General features: G+C 30.9%; 1 protein-coding gene across 2 annotated transcripts in view; it reads right to left on the bottom strand.

The window, feature by feature from the left end:
• The window catches only part of Ras64B (ras-like protein 2), a 51873-nt gene that overhangs the window by 9231 nt on the left and 21864 nt on the right, over positions 1–20778 (bottom strand). The window contains exons 5-6 of one of the 2 annotated variants that reach the window (XR_004758586.2): positions 18004–18122; positions 15049–15142 (exon numbers count right to left, since the gene is read on the bottom strand). Coding sequence is in view for 1 of the 2 variants with exons in the window: in XM_035362198.2 (XP_035218089.1) it covers positions 18004–18122 (119 nt within the window). In the remaining variant the exon portion in view is untranslated. The remainder of the gene's footprint in view (positions 1–15048; positions 15143–18003; positions 18123–20778) is intronic. The other variant, XM_035362198.2, reaches the window with a different exon arrangement.

Genomic DNA, 20778 nt, shown 5'->3' with positions numbered 1-20778 from the left:
TTTATCACTATTTTGTTTATTTTACTAGGTGGAAAACTAATTTTTCTGTTTTCTGATTAAATAGTTATGTATGGTGATCAAATATGAACGAGCCTTTATTGGCTGAGCATCAGGATAGGTATTTGTACGTGTTTGGGAAGTTGAAATTGTTAGGTGAGGTTGCCTTGAGTAACAGAATCATACTTGTTGGCTTGTCAAGTGCTTTATTTAGCAGAAAGGAAGGAAGGTGAAAGAAAGCCTGTGAAAGCCAAAACTTGATTGTCTGCAAAGAAAGCGTTAGCCATTGTTTCTTGCAACTTGACAGCAATCTTAATGGTGGTTTTCTTCCACTGGCATCAGACCATCAACGTAACCTACTACAGGGATCTCTTGGATCACGTTAGGCTTCAGTATCGAGGCAAAAGGAGACTTTCCCACCCATGAAGTGTTGATCCTCCATGGAAACATTCATCTGCAACTGGTTAGATACCAATTCAACTTCATTCAACGAGAACTGAATGAAACAGTAAGCAAAACATTGGGGGGAATGTATCATAAAAGGTTTGGTTCGGTTTATTTAATTACAGCAAAGCACACTAGGGCTATCTGCATAAGGGAAGGGATGCCTTCACGGAGGACTTTCTAAGGGAAACTAGCTCATATACACGTTACACATGGGGAAAACCACGCCTCGGACCAAACTACCAGTGTTCAGCGACTTTACCGCTAGGCCGCTGGTGGGCCATGTATCATAAAAGGAGGAGATTATTTAGAAAATAATTTGCAGAAATGTGGATGTTTCCTATAAAATAAATTTTGTTTAAGCAAAAAGCTCATTTACAATTGAATCACCCTCATAGCTATGTTTCAATGATTAATTTGGAAATTTATTTATTATTATTATGATTTATCTATTTATTTTGTGTATGTATGTGAAAAGGGAACATATTATGAAGTTCCTCAAAAACTATTTTTAACATTATATGGCTAAGACTAATTAATTATACATATGCTTCGATATTAAGAAATGAAGATTTTACTTGATCAAGGAACAAAAAAAAGTTATTTTTGTAGTTATAATGGGAAACATTTTAAGAATGTTTTAGCTCTTGAACTACACTGAAAAGCAGTATCTTCGATGACTTCAGTATGCTCACTAAAAAAAAAAATTCCCTTTATTTATTATTTTTTAATCAAATTCCTATATCAAGATGTGAAGAATAATTTATCTTCATTTTCAAAAATATCTTACATTTTAAAAAGCGAGATTTTCCTTTTATTTCTCATATTTTTATTTCATTTCTCATTGTGACATTGTACAGCCAAACTATAAGCTCGTATAAAAATTTACACAGCGGGAAAAAAATGGGACAGTTATATATCTTCTCCGTTCTAGTGGGCCGATTGACAAAATTCAACTTGTGTTTTTCATGTCTCAAAAGAGCGACTTCGCATACGTCATGCCAATTTTTTTTACATACTTTGATTCTACAACTCATTTTATACCAAAATGCCAAGTTTTTGTAAAAATTGCACAAGTAGTTTCTAAAAATTAGCTCTAAAAAATTTAGCTCCTCAATGTTAATTGAATTTGATATATATTTATTAATATGTATTTTTTATTGAACTTATTTGATTCTTCCTTTCATATTTTGAAATTTAGGTTCATTCGAAATAAAATTTGCCTATTTTTTATGATTTATTTTTAAAATTTGTATTTTTTAATAATTTTTATAAATTTTTCGAAAAAAAATTTTGAATTATAACCTATAAAAAATTTTGCCATCATCTTAAAGTATCTGCATTTCTAAGCATCGCTGTAAAAAAAATCTGAGTATTTTTATTCAAAATTTCGTAAGATATTCACGAATTTACATTTTGGCACATTTTGAAACTTGGCGTATTTATTATGAGCGATAACGAAAATGGGGTTTTTGTACTTTGTTAAAATTATTTGAGAGTATGAATGATGACTTTTTTCCCACACATGGACAATGACTAAAAAGAAAAGGAAAATAGGTTGCTCTAAATTAAGAAGTTTGCCAAGTGAATTATTCTTGGCGCACACTGGAAAAAATTAGCCAAGATAAAATTTTTTAATTTCGCCATAAATTTCTCACCAAAAATTACAAAATTTAATATCTAGGCATAATTTGAATTGTAGAATCGAAATATGGAAAAAAGTTGGTATGTTATTTCAGAAAAAGTCCGATTTTGTGTTAAAATACCTATGTTAGAACAAAATTGTTTCATTGAATAAAATGTATTTAAATACAAATTTAAATTTAATTAATTCTTTGTGCCATTGCTGCAAGGAATGAAATTAAAATTTTAACAATCATGTATATACGTAAAAAAGCAAATTTAAAGTTAAAAAAATTTAAAAAATTCAAATTGCGTTTCCAATGTCTTGAAAGCGCGAATTAGGTAATATATTAGATTTACATATAGCTATGTTAGAACAAAGCTATATCTAAATCTAATATATTACCTAATTGGCGCTTTCGAGACATGGGAAACGCAATTTGAATTTCCTCAATTGGCTCAGTAGAATGAGAGATATTGAACTGCCCCCCCTTTTAGTTTCGCAGCATAAATTTGTCTGCAGACTCCCAACACATGGCATTTGGAATTTTATCCTCAAATTACTATGCCAAAAGAGAGTTTCCAAGAAACTGACATGGAAGCAATTAATTTATCAGTTTCCTTGAGCTTCTGTGGTATTAACATTTCTCATTTAATCAAAAACTATCAATCAATAATGTTTACCACCTTAATTCTCACATCTCAGGAAAAACTTGTATTCGGAAATCAGTTGAGAATTTTAGACGTTGTTGTACCCACTTTCAATAAAATTTGAATTAGTGATTTTTCATTCTTTCAAATACATTTATTCATTCAGAATGCATTTTATAATTATTTGCTACATATTAGAAACATCTTTTACTGAAAGAGCTGTTGTGTAAGTAAGGTAATAAAAATAAGGTAGAACTCTGAACAACAACATATGCTTCAAAGCGCAAAATATCTTTTAATTAAGCAGTTTCTTTCAGTGTCTATTTAAATTTATGGGATATGATTATGATATTAGTTATAAATGAAAATAATTCACAGTAAGAAAACTTTGAAGCAGTGCAGTATTGTAACAGTTTAAAGAAAGAAGCAGCAATAGTTTGTTTTGACCTGCATTCATTGTTAAAACTGCTGATTATTCAATATTACATGCATTCTGAAATTACAGTTATCACAAAAGACTAAAATGTTTAATCTAAATGCCCACTGCCATTTAACACATATCATTTATAACTTAACAATTAATTATATTTGCATGTTTCTTCCACTATGCCTGTTTTGGCTGCAACTGTCAACTGAAATAAAGATAAATATTTAATCCGACTCGACTGCCAAGTTTGCCATTCATTATGGATTTAACATTCTATTTTTAATGCCATCAACATTGCTTTGTGTTTTTCGTTACAGACAGAATAGACAGTAAGTACCGATTCCCGTGTTTTGAAACTCTTAAAGGAGAATTTTTTCAGGCAGTTCTTCTAATTCTCAATGGTATCTATCTACACACCTTTGTCATTTTAAATGTGACAGTGAATCATAGATAAGTGGATGAAGTATAGATAAAATATGACATTAGTGAAATGTATTTATGCATCAAGCTAAAAATGAAGTGTATTTTTTTCTATTATTCAGTCCACTGAAACATTCTCCTACAGGAAAATAAAAAATGCTCTTCCAGTAGGTCTGCCAAGGTCAATAATCAACAGTGTTGTAGCATAAGTGTAAAGTAGTGCATTTTCTAATTGAAGTAATATTGAATTTGTTTTATTCATCATCTGTAGGTTAAAAAAGTCACATCATTGCAATTTTCTTAGATACAGGTTTTAATTTATGACAAAATCAAATTAATGTGTTTTAAATTAAAATTTTTATATTCCACAAATTATTTATATTGTTTTAATGCTGTTTTTCCATGCTTATTTAAATAGTTTATTACTTTGAGAAAAGTTTTAATGGAGAAAAGATCTAAGTTTGTTGCAATATTTCACGAAAAAAATTTGCTGAAATTGTGTCTGAAGTTGTTTGCACGGAAAAGATAAATCTACATGTTATATTTTTGATCGATAAAAAAAATTTTACAATTGACAAATGTTAAAACATTCTTTGAAAGAAAATGTAGCACCAAAAATCTTTCTGACAAAGGAAAAAAAAAACTGTTTCCTAACTGTTTGAAAGAAGAAGCATTAATATTCTATATTTGCAAGTGAGTTGAAACACATACTTGGAATCTATTACAAGATAAGTTTCTCACATATTTTTTCAGTTTGGAATGTGTTACCTTTGATAGTTTTGTTTCAGTGACTAATAATAAATTTAATTATATTGATCAATACTTCCATCAAACGTTAAAATTAGGCTCTGAATTGAAATTAACTGATCAAACTTTAATCAACTCCCTCACTCAAGGATTACAGAGCAACACTGTATATTGCTAGCTGTTCAGAATATTACTTCTCTTCAGAAATTGGATTTCCTTAGCCAGGAAAATATTTCATACTACAAGTTCTTCCGAGGATCATAAAGCATCAGTAATGTGCCCAGGTTAATCATTCCTATGTAAAATCCTTGTACATATTTTGATTATATCACATCAAGCATTCCCTAAAGATAATGGTGACATTAAAAAGGAAATAGATGAATTATTGCATGCATGAATTATAAAACCATAATTTAGTCCTCATGCCACCCCTGCAACATTAGCTTATAAAAGAGATGAAAATGCAAACACTTGATTATGTATTGATTACAGAAAATTTAACCAAATTACTAAAACAGATTCTGAGCCTATATCTAGAATAGATGCAGTACCTGACCAATTAACTAATGCAACGACATTATAGTATTTTTCAAGAATTCTGAAGAACATTTAGAGCATCTTAAAACAATATTTGATATATGTGAAAAAGGAAACATAAAACAGTCAAAATGCCACTTTGCTAAAGAGAAAATAAAATTTTATAGGATATGAAGTTCACGGAGGAAAATATCCAACCAGTAATGTGAGAATTGATGTTATTAAAAAATTACAAACTTCTAAAAATGTTAAAGAATTAGAAAGATTTCTTGGCAGTATTAATGTGTACCATAAATTTATTCCATATTATACAAGAATTAGAACCTCACAAATGGCTTTACTAAAAAAGATATTCCATGTAAATGTCTCGCATTCAAAATTTAAGACACTTTAATTTCCAGGCCCATCGTTAAAATTGTCTGATGATTTTGATATCAAATATAATAAAGGTTCTGCTAATGCTGAAGCTGATATGTTAACTAAAAATTCCATTTGTCAACATTGTGTGCAAATAAAATAATTTACTATCTTTAGAGGAAATAAAAGAACATCAAAATATAGATGTTTGTAATCCTAAGTATAGGAAAATTAATGATGTGATAACTATGTAAAAGCAAGGTTTGTACAAATTTGTAGTTCCAACATCTATATGTATTAAGTTACTTGGAAAGGCTCATATTGAATTTGGTCATATTGGTTATCTTCCATGTCAAATTATTGTCCTCTATGTTCTATCAGGCAGTTATAGTACAAGGTATTAGAAATTATTGTAAACACTGTGAAGTATGTCAATTTAACAAGAAAAGTAAACAAAAAAATTTGGTTTATCACAAGGCTTACTACCTGTAAGTGCACCTTTTGAATTATTATCTATTAATATTGTTGGTGGCTTAAATTATTATAATTCTACTAAAATATATTTACATTATAATAGATCATGCTACTCATTACATATGGACGTTTGCTTCTAAAAGTGTAACTACTGGTATTTATATAAATTCAAGCTTTTCAAATTCAGGTACGAAAGGAAATTTTGAGTGATAGAAATACTGCTTTTACCTCTTTAAAATTTAAGCACTTTTTAAGAAATAATAATGCTACATTATTATTAACTACTGCTAACAGACCTCAAAACAATGGTAAAGTTAAAAAATAATCAAACCATTATAACTAGATTAAAATGCAAATGAAATTTGGGTGTACTGCATGGACAAAACTGTTACCTCAGGTTATTGAAGAATACAATAACACACTACATTCTGAAACTAAATTTCAACCATCTTGTTTAAAATATGGAAAATTACCTTATGATCCCTCACTTAAAAATCAAGAAGTATATAAACCAACTAAAGAAGCTAGAAAAATTGCTCAAAAAAAGGTCTGACGATTGTCATAGTGTAAATAAAAATAGGTATGATACCCATTTTTAAGCAAGTAATTTTAACTGGCGATATAGTAATGTATCAAGAATTCCAATATCTTAATACATGAAAACTTTCTCTCCTTTTTCAGGTCCTTATAAAATTTTAAAACAATATTCTGAAGTTTGAAATAGATAAACCAAATCCTTTTACTAAAAAGAAAATAGAAATCCCCATTTTACCAGACTTAGACCTTTTATTCTAGCCAGTGAATTTAAATTAACTGTAAGAAATAGTAAAATGCCTGTTGCCATTCAAAATTATATAATTATTTTTCCAAATCATGCATTAAAATTTATTCAAAATATTTCAACCTGATTATGACTTTTTAACCTGATCAAGACAGTTAATGCCTAATTAAGACAATTTTATTCTCAAATTTCCCCTTTTCTCAGTCTGGCTCCTTTCCTATCTTACCTTTTCTTTCTCCCAGAGTTTTTCTGTTTAAAATTTGTTGTTCAAAGTTCTCTGAGGAGCAAGGGAAACTACCCTTCAATTTTGCAATCTGGATCTTTGACCAGATTAATAAGACAAAATGTTTTATTTAATAATCTGACACAAGGTTTCATACTATGTATATTAGTCTCTGTGTTTATGACTTAGGGAGGATACAAGCAGCAAAAGCACAAGCCTGCTATCCTCTTAGGAATACTCCTACTCAACTTAAAATTTTCTTTTTATTTAAGAGAATAACTACAGTTAGAAAACTGGCTGAGTAGGTATATATTTTTTTTTCATCAGTCACATTCTTCTGGCCATAGTTTCAGTACAAAGTGAGTGCTACCACACTTACACACACCCACAATATACATGAATTTTTTTTCATTATTATAAATTTAAATACTATTGGGTAATGTGTAACTATTATTCTCTTAAGAGTAACTAATGAGTAATGTTGTTATACTAATTAAATTTCTTTGACACAATATGAGCATACAAGTTACTTGTCCACCTTAAATTTTAATTGTGTATTTATTTATTTATTTATTTTATTTATTTTTATTTTAGTGTCGAGTGCAATGTCAAGTCAATGTGAAAAAAAATTTATGGCCATAAGAGTAAACTGAAACTTTGATTTGTCATATAATACTAAAAGTTAGTCACCTTTTTTAAGGAATGGAGGCTGTTACGAGTAACTGTATTTGAGCACCCCACAGCCATCAGCAATTGGTTCTACTAATACGCATTGCAGACGACTTACCCATTTTTGTCAAAGTTTATTATTACTGTATTTTGCTTGCTGTATCTATCAATTACTCCATGCTCTACAATATGAAACACTGCTTTATTATGAATAAGAATATACTAAATATAATGCAATCTCATAACTATGTTTTTGGGAACAACTTCATATTTGAGTTTTTACAAAAGAGTGAGTTTTTAGTGAAAATTTTTTACGCAATTTCAAGATATCTTTTCAAGAACTTAATACATTTTGAACATGAAGAACATCCTGAATACAAGAATTTTACACACTTTCATTTTTACACGTTTTTATATATTCTGGTTTTGAAATTACATTTTTATATATCTAGAGATCAGAAACCAAATGAGAGTATAATATCAAGGTTTTGCTATGAAGCCCTTCATTTGCTTTCTGGTATCAACTATACATAATGTATAAAATTTCTCTGCTACTGCTCTAATGCCACAAAAGCATTAGGCAAAGGCTTTTCTCTCATTAAGCCTTTTTCTTCTCGAAGAGGGGTGTTATGTAAAATATAAAATAAGACACTAAATCTAATCTAAAATCTAAAATAAGAAAATAAATCTCTAATAAATTACTAACTTAATCAGCAACAGCTCTAAATTTCTTCTTTAGATTTTTATACGATCCCCTTTTAGCAACTGCAATGCATCAAAATCATTTCTATATCAATCCACAGATATGACTTAATAACACTGATGACATAACTAATGCGGAGCCTAAACTGCAACTCTGACATAGTTAATTCGGAATTTGAAACTCAAAATTTTGAGAACTAAAATTCTTCTGGTAAGCTTTCATATTGGATAAATATGAACTTTTGTTTCTACTCGCTAAGACACTGCTTCTCTGTTCTCTTCCAATCACAACAGTATCAAAAATGTAAATGTTCTTGATAGGCCCGATTAGAGTCTTAAGTAAATTGAGGTTGCAATTGTCAATTAAAATATAGTAGTCAATCGAAATATATTTAATCCACCCTGACTGCCAAGTTTGCTGTTCATAACGGATTCATCATGTTCTACGCCATCAACATTGCTACTTTTTTTTCATTATATAGTATAACTTTATCTGCTCATATATTAATAGCTGATAATTTTTTACAGAAAAACATGTTGGGAGACATTCATAATTATATTGCATATTAAACATTTCACAATGTTTGAAAATTACCCAAATAAAACATTAGTTTGCTGAGAAATTTAAATAACACATTTAGCTAAACAGCATGTTTTAAAAATAGCCTTCTATATCTAATTTTCAAAGAGATGAAATGCATTATGCAATTTGAAAAGAACGCATTAAAAAATAACCATGCTTAAAGGAACTCTAACAAATTTTGGAATAAATTAATATTATCTTTGTTACGCCATCCATTGCCCGCCGCAAGAGGGCACCATATAATCTTTCCAGTTTTTTCTGTATTATAGTATATGTATAATGAGTAGAAATAAATGTCTTGCCCTGAATGGCGGCGTTGATTTTTAAATAAGTGTAGCACAAAAGAGGTGAACATTTTTTGTTGTCAGGAAGAGGGTTAGATGAGAATGTGGTGGTAATAACGTGTAAAAAAAATAGTACGGTGATATGGGAATATGTGCTGCGCGGAAATCGAAAGTGAAGATGATGGTTCCATTGTGTAGATTATGGTGAGTAGTTCTTTCAGTTTGTTGAAATAATGTTTAGAGTTAAATTCTGTTTATTAATGTTGTGTATTGAGGTGATCCTACTTGATAATTTGAGTTGATAGTGTCTGTGTTGAGTTTGATGTGTTCGTTTTCGTGCTCATTCCGTTCTAATTGTCAATTCAGGGTTGTTGTATTTTTCTTTGAATTAAGATGAGTTTGAAGTCTCTGAAGACATTAAAAAAAAAAAAAAAAAGATGAGTTGACGCTCGTGGCGGAGGAGTTGGGATTAGTAATTCCGAGCAGAGAAAAATTGTTACTTTGAGAAGTTTATGCAAATGATAGAAACCTTAATACAAATGCAACCTTAAAAGAAAGTTCAGAAGTTTATGCAAATGATGCTGAATTTGTGCAAAATGTTATTGATAATATTCTAGAGGAAAAGAAATGCAAATTAAAAAACAAAAATCGGAAAACGAAATTAGATTAGAGTTAGAAAAAATAAAACTTTCACAGTTAGAGGTGGAATTAGCTTTAGCTAACACTAGGAAAGACTTGCTATAAAATCCAAATGTTGAGAGGGACACCTCAAATCGAAATATGGAAAATTTAATTAAAAGTGTAAAAACATTAACAATTTCTGTACCTACTAAAGCAGAATCCTTTAATCTCTCTTTCCAATCAATTGAAAGGGCTTTTAGGACAAAACAAGTACCTGAAGATTTAAAAGCGGAAATCCTATTAAATATTTTGGGAGAGAAGGTCACTAATTTAATGGTTCATGTGAAGGAAGAAGATATTAATAATTACGATAAACTAAAATCCATAATTTTAAAAGAATTTCAGCCAACCACTCAAGAGTGCTTCAATCATTTTTGTTCTATGCAAAAACTGTCATCTGAGAACTTTGTACAGTTTGCATCAAGGTTAAGTGCAGATTTTGAATATTATTGTCAGTTGAGAAGTGTAAAAGATTTTAGATTGTTATGTAATCTTATGGTTTCGGATAAAATATTCAGTGAACTTGATTGTGAATTAAAGACCCATATAGCAGTTAAACAGGGAGACATGGTTCGAACCCTAAACTTTAGGTTGTGAATGCGATATTTATTTGTTATCAAAAGGTAACCAGAATCCCTTTTTGCAAAATCATTTACAGGTACAGATACACCAAGTGCTTACGGAACTGTTGTTTATTTTAGATATTGTGAGAATAATGGGAATTACCGAGTATCCTTTATAACGTCGAAGTCACTGTTAAAGTCACTGTCGAAGTCACTGTTAGTACAGTGTCACTGTTAAAGAAACTAACACTGCCACGGTTAGAGCAAATGGCCATGTAATAGATGCTAGAGTGCTAAATTACCTTAAGAGTGTTTTCAAGGATAAAATTGTAAGAACAGTGTTTTGGAATGATTCTTAAATTGCCTTGCACTGGGTGAAGGAAAGTGCAAAGAGATGGAAACAGTTTGTTGCCAACCGGGTTGTGGAAATTTAGGAAAGATCCGAGTCCAAGTGATTGGTACCATTGTCCATCTCACAATAATCCCATAGATTTGCTTACTAGAGGAATCACGGCTGAGAAGTTGGTATTTAATGAAAAATGGTGGTCAGGTCCAATTTGGCTTCAAAAACGTTTTGAGAGTTGGCCTAAACAGTGGGTTAGAGGGTTACCAAATGTAGACAGTGCGGAAATACAAAGAAAGCAAAGAAAAAATTCTGTCAAATGTTTTGTGGTTCAGTTAGAATTAGTTGAGCAGCTTTGGAACAAATTTTCAGCTTGGAGCAAGTTGCAGAGAGTTGTCACTTGGTGTTTAAGGTTTATAAGAAATGTGAGGGGAAATAGGATTTTGACTCCCTTCTTAGAAACAAGTGAACCAAAAGAAGCGCATGATATTATAATCAACCTAGTCCAAAGAACTGAGAATAGAAAGGAAATAGCTACTTTACAGAAAGCGAGAGTGTTAAAGAAAAGTTCTTTAATTTCTCTAAATCCGTTCTTAGAAAACAGTGGCGTACTACGCGTAGGAGAATGTTTAAGAAATGCCAGCTTAGCAGAATCTGTGAAACATCAAATAATATTGCGTAAGAATCATCCTGTTACAAAATTATTAGTGACATTTTATCATCTTAATTATATGCACGGAGGAGTGCAATTAGTTAACTTTGCGATGAAACAAAAGTATTGGATTATAGGAGTAAAAACTGCAATATGCAGAGAAATAAGAAAGTGTGCTATCTGTGCCAGATTTTGCTCCGAGTTTTCTAAACAAATGATGGCTGATTTACCTTCTGCGAGAGTGAATCCTGGAAGACCATTTCTTAAATGCGGAACTAACTTTTCAGGACCATTCTTGATCAGCCCTAGATGTGGTAGAGGAGTTAAACCACTGAAAATGTACGTGTGTGTGTGTCTTTGTATGCTTTGCAATGAAAGCTGTCCGTTTAGAACTTGTTAGTGATCTTAGTGCTCAGGCACGTATTGCAGCTCTGGAACAATTCATTGGACGATGAGGAAAGCCAGCTGAAATGTTCAGTGATTGTGGAACGAATTTTATCAGTGCAAAGAATTACTTAAAAATGTGTACAATAGAGGCACTTGGTACTTACTTGACCAATGAAGGTGTTAAATGGACAATGAATGTTACATCAGCCCCTCATTTTGGAGGCCTAAGGGAGGCTGCCATTAGATCGATGAAGTTTCACATGAGACGTGTTATAGGATCGCAGATCCTCTCACAAGAATTTTCAACGCGCTTAGTGGAGATTTAAGCCATACTTAACTCCCGTCCTTTAGTGGCAGCTTCTGAGGACCCAAATGATTTTGTGTCATTATACCGCGTCACTTTATTATCAGTTCCGAGTTAAAAAGTGTTCCTGAGCCTGATGTTACAAATGAGAAAATTCCCATCCATGAACGGTGGAAATTAGTCACACAGATTTCCCAATCGTTTCGGAAATCCTGGTCGAAGGACTACTTGACTCAGTTGCAAGTGCGCAACAAGTGGAAACTTCCCAGTGACGATTTACGTGTGAATGACTTGGTGCTAATCAAGGATGAGAACTTGCCGCCACTTAAGTGGAAGATGGCGAAAGTATTTTTCAATTATAAGGAAACTGACCAAAGAGTAAGGTCAGTCAATTTAAAAACTGTGTTGGGTGAAATGAAAAAACCAATACATAAAATGGTCACACTTCCTATAAATGACTGATTGATTTATTTCTTTCATGTTTTATAACTATATTTAGTTTGTTTAATTTTTATGTATTGCATTTATATATCAGTTTATATTTCTACTTTAGCTGATGACGGGGTCATGTGGTCCCAGTGTGTTATGCCATCCATTGCCATAAGAGGGCGCTGTATAATGCCAGTTTTTTCTGTATTATAGTTTATGTATAGTGAGTAGAAATAAATGTCTTGTCCTGAATGGCGGCACTGATTTTTAAATGAGTGTGGGGGTCCAATTTTCCACCCCCTCCACAAAAGAGGTGAAAATTCTTAAAAATATTTAATCTGAGAAACACACTTGTCAGTCATACAGTTGTAGTTATACAAATGTTATAAAATTAAAATAAAAAAGAAAATAAACACTCCTTAGAAAATGTACTGCAAGTTTAAAAATTAGGATCTAACTTTAACATTTGTAACCAAAGGGTATAAATTAATTTCATAGAATTACCTGATAGGTTTATCAATTAAACTAACATGAATTTAAATATAGCTTTAATTTATAATGGGAGTTTTAAAGCCTATACTTCTAAAACTAATAAAAATTTTATCAGTGCTACTAAGAATTCACTTTTAGTTTTATATCCCAGAATCTTATTCTCAATGATATTGCTTTACACTGTAGTTCAAGAACTGCAGTGTAAAGAGGCTCCAAATATATTTCATTAAAACTATAAAATTTTTCAATTCTTTGATTAAATACCATTTTTTTAATGATGAACCATATATAGTTTTAACCAAATAATGTTTAAAATAGCTTTTGAGAAATTTCACAAAGATACTTTTCATTCCCCAAAATATATAAATAAATAAAATACATAAATTTTCATAATTGAAACATTATAGCTAAACACTTAACCAAAAAGCAGAACAATTTGTTTTCAACCTAATAAAATGAAAAATAAACAAATTAAGTAGTGATAAATAACAGAAATAGATAAATTTTTAAACATAAAATAAGCAGACTCAAACACAGCCTTTATTACAACTGCAGTCATAAATATGTTTTATATTGATAAACATCATGTATCCTTTTATTTATGTAAGCTTTTATCCAAGCACACTTGCATCTGTAACAGTATTTGTTGCATGAGCACTTTAAAATTGGGTTTTTAAAGGGCTTTTGTCACATGCATATGTATCCAATGGGCTTTTCTCCGGTCATCAAATTGTACCTTAGTTATCATTACACACTTTCTAGGAAATTATTTAATTAATCTTTACTGAAACTCAATGTTATCTGAACATGGGTACTTGTGAACTCCGTTTTAAGTTCTGAACGCTAACTCGTACATAATTTCACATAATTCAGAAAATTAATATGATACACACACAAGCACATGTATTTTCAAACCATTTCATTCACGAACCACAGTTTAATTTTCAAGATTTATTAAAAATTTATGTTTCATTAGATCATTTTGAAAAATTAATTACCTTCTTGGTTTCCAAACATTTACAAAAATAGGTCCTAATTTCAGTCTGTTTTTTAATTGGAGCGATTAAGTTTCGAAAATTACTACATTTATATTTTTCTTCTCTAACAACTGAAAATTTACTACGATCAGGAAATTGTTTTTATGTAGTTAATAACTTTTAACTTAATAACTCAGGTATAAGATTTGAAACTGTATTATACATAATATTAAAAGGCATTAGAGATGGGGAGCTGAGGACAAGAAGAATGTTTATGAAAAGTAAAGAATTTTATTAAACTATTCCTAAAATTTTTGCCTATAGGGTTTTGATAAGGATCTTCTTACCAACACACTTCACACATATACTTCTGTTCTACAAGAAGAAACAAAATTTTATCCTTCACAGCATCTAGGCTATCAATATTCAAGGATGTTTCCCATTCTGTCACAATATCATGCCATATGCACTTTTAATAGTGGGTCCACAGAAACAAGTTAAAACAGATTTTGTCGTTAACTAGACATTTCTCTTTTCCACCATCTTTTAGCCTGGATTTCCTCAACCCAAAAGTTTATAATACCACACTGTTTCTCTGTAGGATATGCGACTATTCCTGATTTCTTGGTATAGAAGAAATTTCCATCTTCTGAAATGACATCTGGGAAATAATCTGCTAATTTCATCAAAGTGATGACAGCTGTTTCAGCCTGTAGAACTGGATCCATGCCATTTAGTTTGATGGAAACAGAATGCTTCTTTCAAATTACATTCAAACTCATCTCCTTATGAACTAAGCTTTCCAGAATTCCTAATAATTTTCGCTCCATCAATAAAAATTACGCTATGTAAAGGTGATTCTGGTAATCATGAACATTACTCTTCTAAATGTGCTCATATTCTAATGCTTGCTGCAGATCCATGCGACATAGGACAATATGAATAGACTTTCACAAGATTGCTCAGAAAATAGATTTGATTTATTGCTTGAAGTTATATAATCTACACATTTTAAATTATGTAATTGCTGTATAAAACAAAATTTGAGAGATAATGAATCTACATTTCAGAAATCTAGAAATTCTGGATTTGAAAACACAAAAATTTTTGGTTATACCAGACCACAACTGTCTAAAACATGATTTCTTTGACATTAAAGACACTTTTTTATATTTTAAAGGAAAGCATTTTGAGACAAATTTCTGGCAAATATGGAAAAAAAAACCAAGAAGCATCATTCAAATTAGTTTGAGAAGAAGTAGCAATCTTCTCTCTGATAGCAAGTCGCATTTAATGCTTACTTTCAAAGCCATGGTCCTGATTGTAATTTGTGACAAATCTACTGTATAGCATTCCTTTGTTCAACAGCACTGTCTAGCAACATCTCAAGAACACCTAAAGCAGGAAAAGTAATTTATCACTAAACTGAAATCTGTAACCTATTTTGTTGTATGGTGCATTACTGGACAAATATGATGCATCTGCCAACATTGTTAAGATGCAGTTTTTAAACCTTACTGTGTTGAAATACATTTTGTCCCGCCATAAGTTCACTGACCACAGAAATGCATATGTGATATTTAACCATTTTCATATTTTTAGAATGTATCATTGTATAGTTTGAGATGAATGTGCTGAAACTTGTACTAAGTGGGGCACGAGCTACAATCGACTGGTTTGCCTAATGATGTGATTTATTAGATGAACAAGGTTATTCCATTGTACATTTTCACCAAACAGTAAACAGAGGCTCTAAATATCATAAATCAAACAATATTAAGTAACATTGATAGAAAAAGTGCAAAATGTTAAATTTCATAATATCAAAAGGAGGCAATTGCCTCGATTTGAAGCATTTTTGAAAAACGTGTCTTTAAAAGAAGGCATTTGCATATATTAATAGTCTGTCCAGTTACTCCAATTATGACCTAAACATCATTAATAGTGAAAAAAATCAGTTCAGAAATTTAATTCATTCCTGAAGCTCATTTGTTAACCGAAACAATTTTCCTCACAGTAGATTCCTTCTTGGATTCATATGTCAGATTAATTCCTTCTTGAATGATTGTATCTTTAAAATTAACAACAGTACCTTATGCACAGGTTCACAAGCCAAAACCAATGGAAATCCTTAAATATAAAGCAAAAAGATTAATACAATGTTAAAAAGATAAAGGGACAGAACCTTAATTTTGCTGTACTTGTATGAAAAATAGTGGACAGTATAAATGGAAAATAAAGATGCTATATATATCATCTGAATGCAAAATCGCCTTTCATAAAAACATTAATTAATTGTCTTCGGGGTGCACATCTTCCCTCTGCTTGAGACTCATTGATCTCTTCTCCACTCAAAATTCGTCATACTTTGTTGTTGCCTATGTTTAAAAGTGTTTTTAAAGTGAGAGATGCCCCTGCCATTGGAAATGTTTATGCCTAGCTTGCTACTGCTTTATCGAGGTGATACTGTTACATAAAAATTTTGCATTTTACTCCATTATGTACAAATTTGTAGATAAAAAAAATTATGATAATTTTTCTTTCTTCCTTTTCTTCTGACGATATTTTTTCCCCCAAGTTCACATACTGTGGCTGCTTCCAAAGTTGTGGTTCTTTCTTGTTTAGCTCATTTTTATGGTCCTATAATAAGTTCTCCACACCTTGACTGTTAATGAACTTCCTAGCCTATGGTTCTGACTAGAGATACCATAGGTTCAAAAAAAAAATGTCCTAAGTGCTAAAAGTCTGTGTCTCTGCCTGCAATCTTGGTCTAAATTTTCGCCTGGCAGGAAGTTGTGGTCCTGTAAATCATTTAAGCCATAAAAAAGTATTGTTTTCAGAGCTATTTTGTTATTCTGCTATTGTACACCTTGCACACCCGTTCTACTAGATTGATTGTCGAAATTTAACTTGCGTTTTCCATGTCCTGAAAGCGTGATTTAGGATATATATTCGATTCACATACAGCATTAGTCTAACATAGGTTATTTTGACATAAAATAGGACTTTCTGAAATGTCATACCGATTTTTTTCAGTATTCATATTCTACAACTCAAATTATGCCTAGATATTAAATTTTATAGTTTTTGGTTCGAAATTTATGGAGAAATTAGAATATATATTTTGGCACATTTTTTTTAGTTTGGACAAAGAATAATTCACTTGGTGAACCTCTTACTTTATAGCAACCTATTTTTCTTTCCTTTTTTTATTGTACACGAGCAGAAAAATGGTCATTATTCATACTTTCAAATAATTTTAACAAAGTGAGTAAACCACAATTGGCATTATTATCGCTTATAACAAATATGCCAAATTTTAAAATGCACCAATATGTAAATTCACATATATCTTAGGAAATTTTGAAATAAAAACTCTAATTTTTTGCAGGTATGCTTAGAAATACATCTTCTTTAAAATGATGGTAAAAACTTTATATGTTATGATTCAAAAATTTTTCAAAAAATTTATAAAAATTATTTTAAAATACAAATTAAAAAATAAATCACAAAATTGGGCAAGTTTTATTTGGAATGAACCTAAATTTCAAAATGTGAAAGGAAGAATCAAATAAATTTAATACGAAAAAGAAATATTTATAAATATATACTAAGCTCAATTAATAGGGAGAAGATAAATTGTGAGATCTAATTTTTTAAAAAAACTACTCGTGCAATTGTTACAAAACATAGCACTTTTGCATAATTTGAGTCATAGAATCAAAATATGGAAAACAAATTGGTACTTCAGAGAATGTACGATTTTGTGACAAAATACCTGTATTAGAACAATGTTATATATAATTCTAATATATATATCTTAAGTCGTGCTTTTGAGACATGGAAAATGCAAGTTAAATTTTGACAATCGGTTTAGTAGAACGGGAGGTATAGAACTATCTTGGGGGGGGGATGGTGTACATTTAAGCAGTTTTCTGAAACAAAAACTGTAATTACAACATCACATCCAACAGTAACTTTTTTTCACATACATGGACTTTAACATAAGATAAGAGGAAATGGGAGTGATATTACAAGAACTCTGGCAAAAGAACACAAAAATATTATATTTTCACACATTCTAAGGAATATTAAAATAGAAGTGGAAGAATAACAAAAAGAATATGTCCATACAGGATATGACTGAAGATGAAAGCTACACCCAGTTTAAAACACAGTCACTGAGAACATGATTATTACAATAAAAAATCAATCTTTTAGCTTTATATTTTACAATTTAGGCTCAAAAGACTTACCTCACTTGCCTGACAAGCTCATAAAATGCAGTTTCAACATTTCGTCCAAGCATAGCACTACATTCAACGTAAGGAATTTTTAGCTGCTGGGCTCTTTGGTGAATTTCATTTGGAGGAACCTTAAAAGCATGTACAGAATGATTATTACAATTATTAAACTTCTTCAAGAACAATCAAAGCCATTTCCAAATATTTCATTTAAAAAAAAAGGAGAGGGAAAGCCAATTCATTTCCATTACAGTGAAATTCAGATAATAATACAAACATTATACAATTAACAAGTAAAAACATAACCTGGAAACTCATACTGCATACGCTTTTTTAAAAAAATTTGCACATATTTATTGAAACCATGTTTAAATAATAAAATGAATGCCTCGTTGCTATGACTCATACATAAAAGAAAAAAAGTATTACATAATATTCTGGAATTTTAGTGAAAGCAGCTAAAAATGCACAACAGATAAAACTTTTTTACATGAAATCTGAAGCAAAATAATAACTAGTAAGCAGAATTAAGAAAAAACAGGCTGATTATCAGCCTGGTTTTGTTCATATGTGTGTTTTATATAACATATGTGTTGCTAACACATAATATATATATGCATGAATTACAGCACTAAAGCATCATGTAATGGAATTGGGAAAAAAAAAAAAAAAAAAAAAAAAAAAAAAGCCAAATGAATGGAAAAAAAAATTATTCAAAGCCTGCTAAATATCAAAAGCCTATATTTAATAACGTGTAAGATTTTGGGGATAAAAATGCATTACAGAAATGAAAGAAGATGCATTTTTTTAAAAAAATTTTGATAAATAATGAATTTAAGCATTTTTTTATTTTATAACTTTGTAACACAAATGCCCCTACATGTTGGCTTTTTGTAATCACGGAGTTTATGCAGTGAAACCTATTATACAGATCTCACGAACTGCGAATCTAAAAGAAAACTTACCATACGTTAAAAATTCATACTTCCAATACCATTGTTGAGTAGTCCTTTATTGTGTGATACAATTTAAAACACAGTGTCAGACAAAGTCCTACATCACAATCAGGACAGAAATACCGTGTTTCCTTTCGGATTCTCTTTCCACTTTCATTCCTCCTGGAACAGCATACAACGCATCATCTGGCAGGTCTAAGTTTTTTCTCTGTTGGAGCAATAACTTCTATGATATGTCTCTCGGTCAGTCTCAAAGGATTAGGCTCAGAACCAGGTCGTCCATATTTGCAAGTCATCCCAGAATGGTATTTCTCGATAATTCTGTCAACAAGATCAAGTCTGAACTGTAACTGAGTTTTCTTTCCACCTTTTTTTTACAATATACGACATATGAGTTCCATACGGCAATATCAAAAATGTGGAAAAAAATTTTTCTATAACATTTTTTTCCTCTCTTTCTAATGACTTCAAAATTTTTCAAATTTTGGTCCATGCGGTCTACTCCTCCCATTGTGTTATTGTAATCCATAACAATTTTTGGTTTCTGTTTCGTTTCAGAGCGGACCTGTATTTCTACCTTTGCAGTACTATGAATAGTAGACAGTAATGAAACATTCTTTTTGTCCATCCACTTCATAACAGTAACTTTTCCTCTCTGAAATGCAATGATTTCTCCTTTTTTTAGTTTTTTTCTTTTGCATTTCCTTTGGGACGTCTTTTCTCTTTAGATTCAGGGTGCCATATGTGTACGTTCAACACGAAATTAATTTATCAGCTAATTCTGGCGACGAATAATAGTTATCCGTCATAAGACAATATCCTTTATGCAGTAACAGATGCATCATTGTCATAACTTGTGATGAAATACATAGATTTGAAAACTCTGGTTTCAGAATCGTGTTTTTGCCTGTGTATATTATTACAGAGCATACATAACCAGAAATCGATTCGCACAGCATGAAGCATTTTATTCCAAATATTGCTCTTTTTAAGGGAATATACTGCTTCTACCCTAATCTTCCTTTGAAAAGCATAAGGCTTTCATCTATAGTTACATCACGTTGTGGTGTCACCGTCGAGCAAAACTTCTCATTCAGATGTTTCAAAACTGGCCACAATTCCACTAATTTTGGGCATTCGTGACTTTGTGCATCAAATGCTGAATTATCCGAAAAATGTAAGTATCATTGCAAAAGGTGAAATCGACGGTGAGTCATTATTTGGGGAAAAAAAGGCGTGTATGTGGAATGTCTCTTACTCCAGTACTGATCAACTGCAGGCTTCCTTATAATTCCTTGCAGTATAACCAGAGCAAAAAATATATGCATCTCTTCCTGAGTTGTTTGTTCCCAAAATTTACTTCTTGAGAATTTTTTTGCAGTGCTTGACTGGATGCACTGTGTTGCATATCTGTTTGTTTCTTCCACAATTTTATTCATCAAAGAAGAATCAATAAATGCTTCATAAAATTGTAGTTCATCAGAAGTATCATCAATTTGTATATTTACTGCTGGAACACCAGTAAAATTGAACCTGGGACACGGAAGAGGCGGGTTTTCTACATCAATTTCAATAAAATTTCTAGCAGAAGTCAAGTCTTCATCGAAGCTGTTCTCACTACACGTGTCATCTAAAGAATTATCCAGAACATTACAAGACAGTTCTGAATTTGTATCCGAATCATCAGAAGCATCTAACAATAGAGTATCATCATCATCTATTATATCATCCATAACTAAAGAGCTTTGAATTCACAACCAAAAAACCGTGTAGCAAAACTTTCAAGAACCAAGAATGCAAAATATTTTCGACTTCCGGTAACAAAAGAAAA

This window comes from Stegodyphus dumicola, chromosome X1 (genome assembly GCF_044657685.1).
Source record: "Stegodyphus dumicola isolate Sdum_Otavi_A_Nest chromosome X1, ASM4465768v1".
Lineage (NCBI taxonomy): Eukaryota > Metazoa > Arthropoda > Arachnida > Araneae > Eresidae > Stegodyphus > Stegodyphus dumicola.
This window is presented reverse-complemented; position numbering and strand designations above follow the sequence as displayed.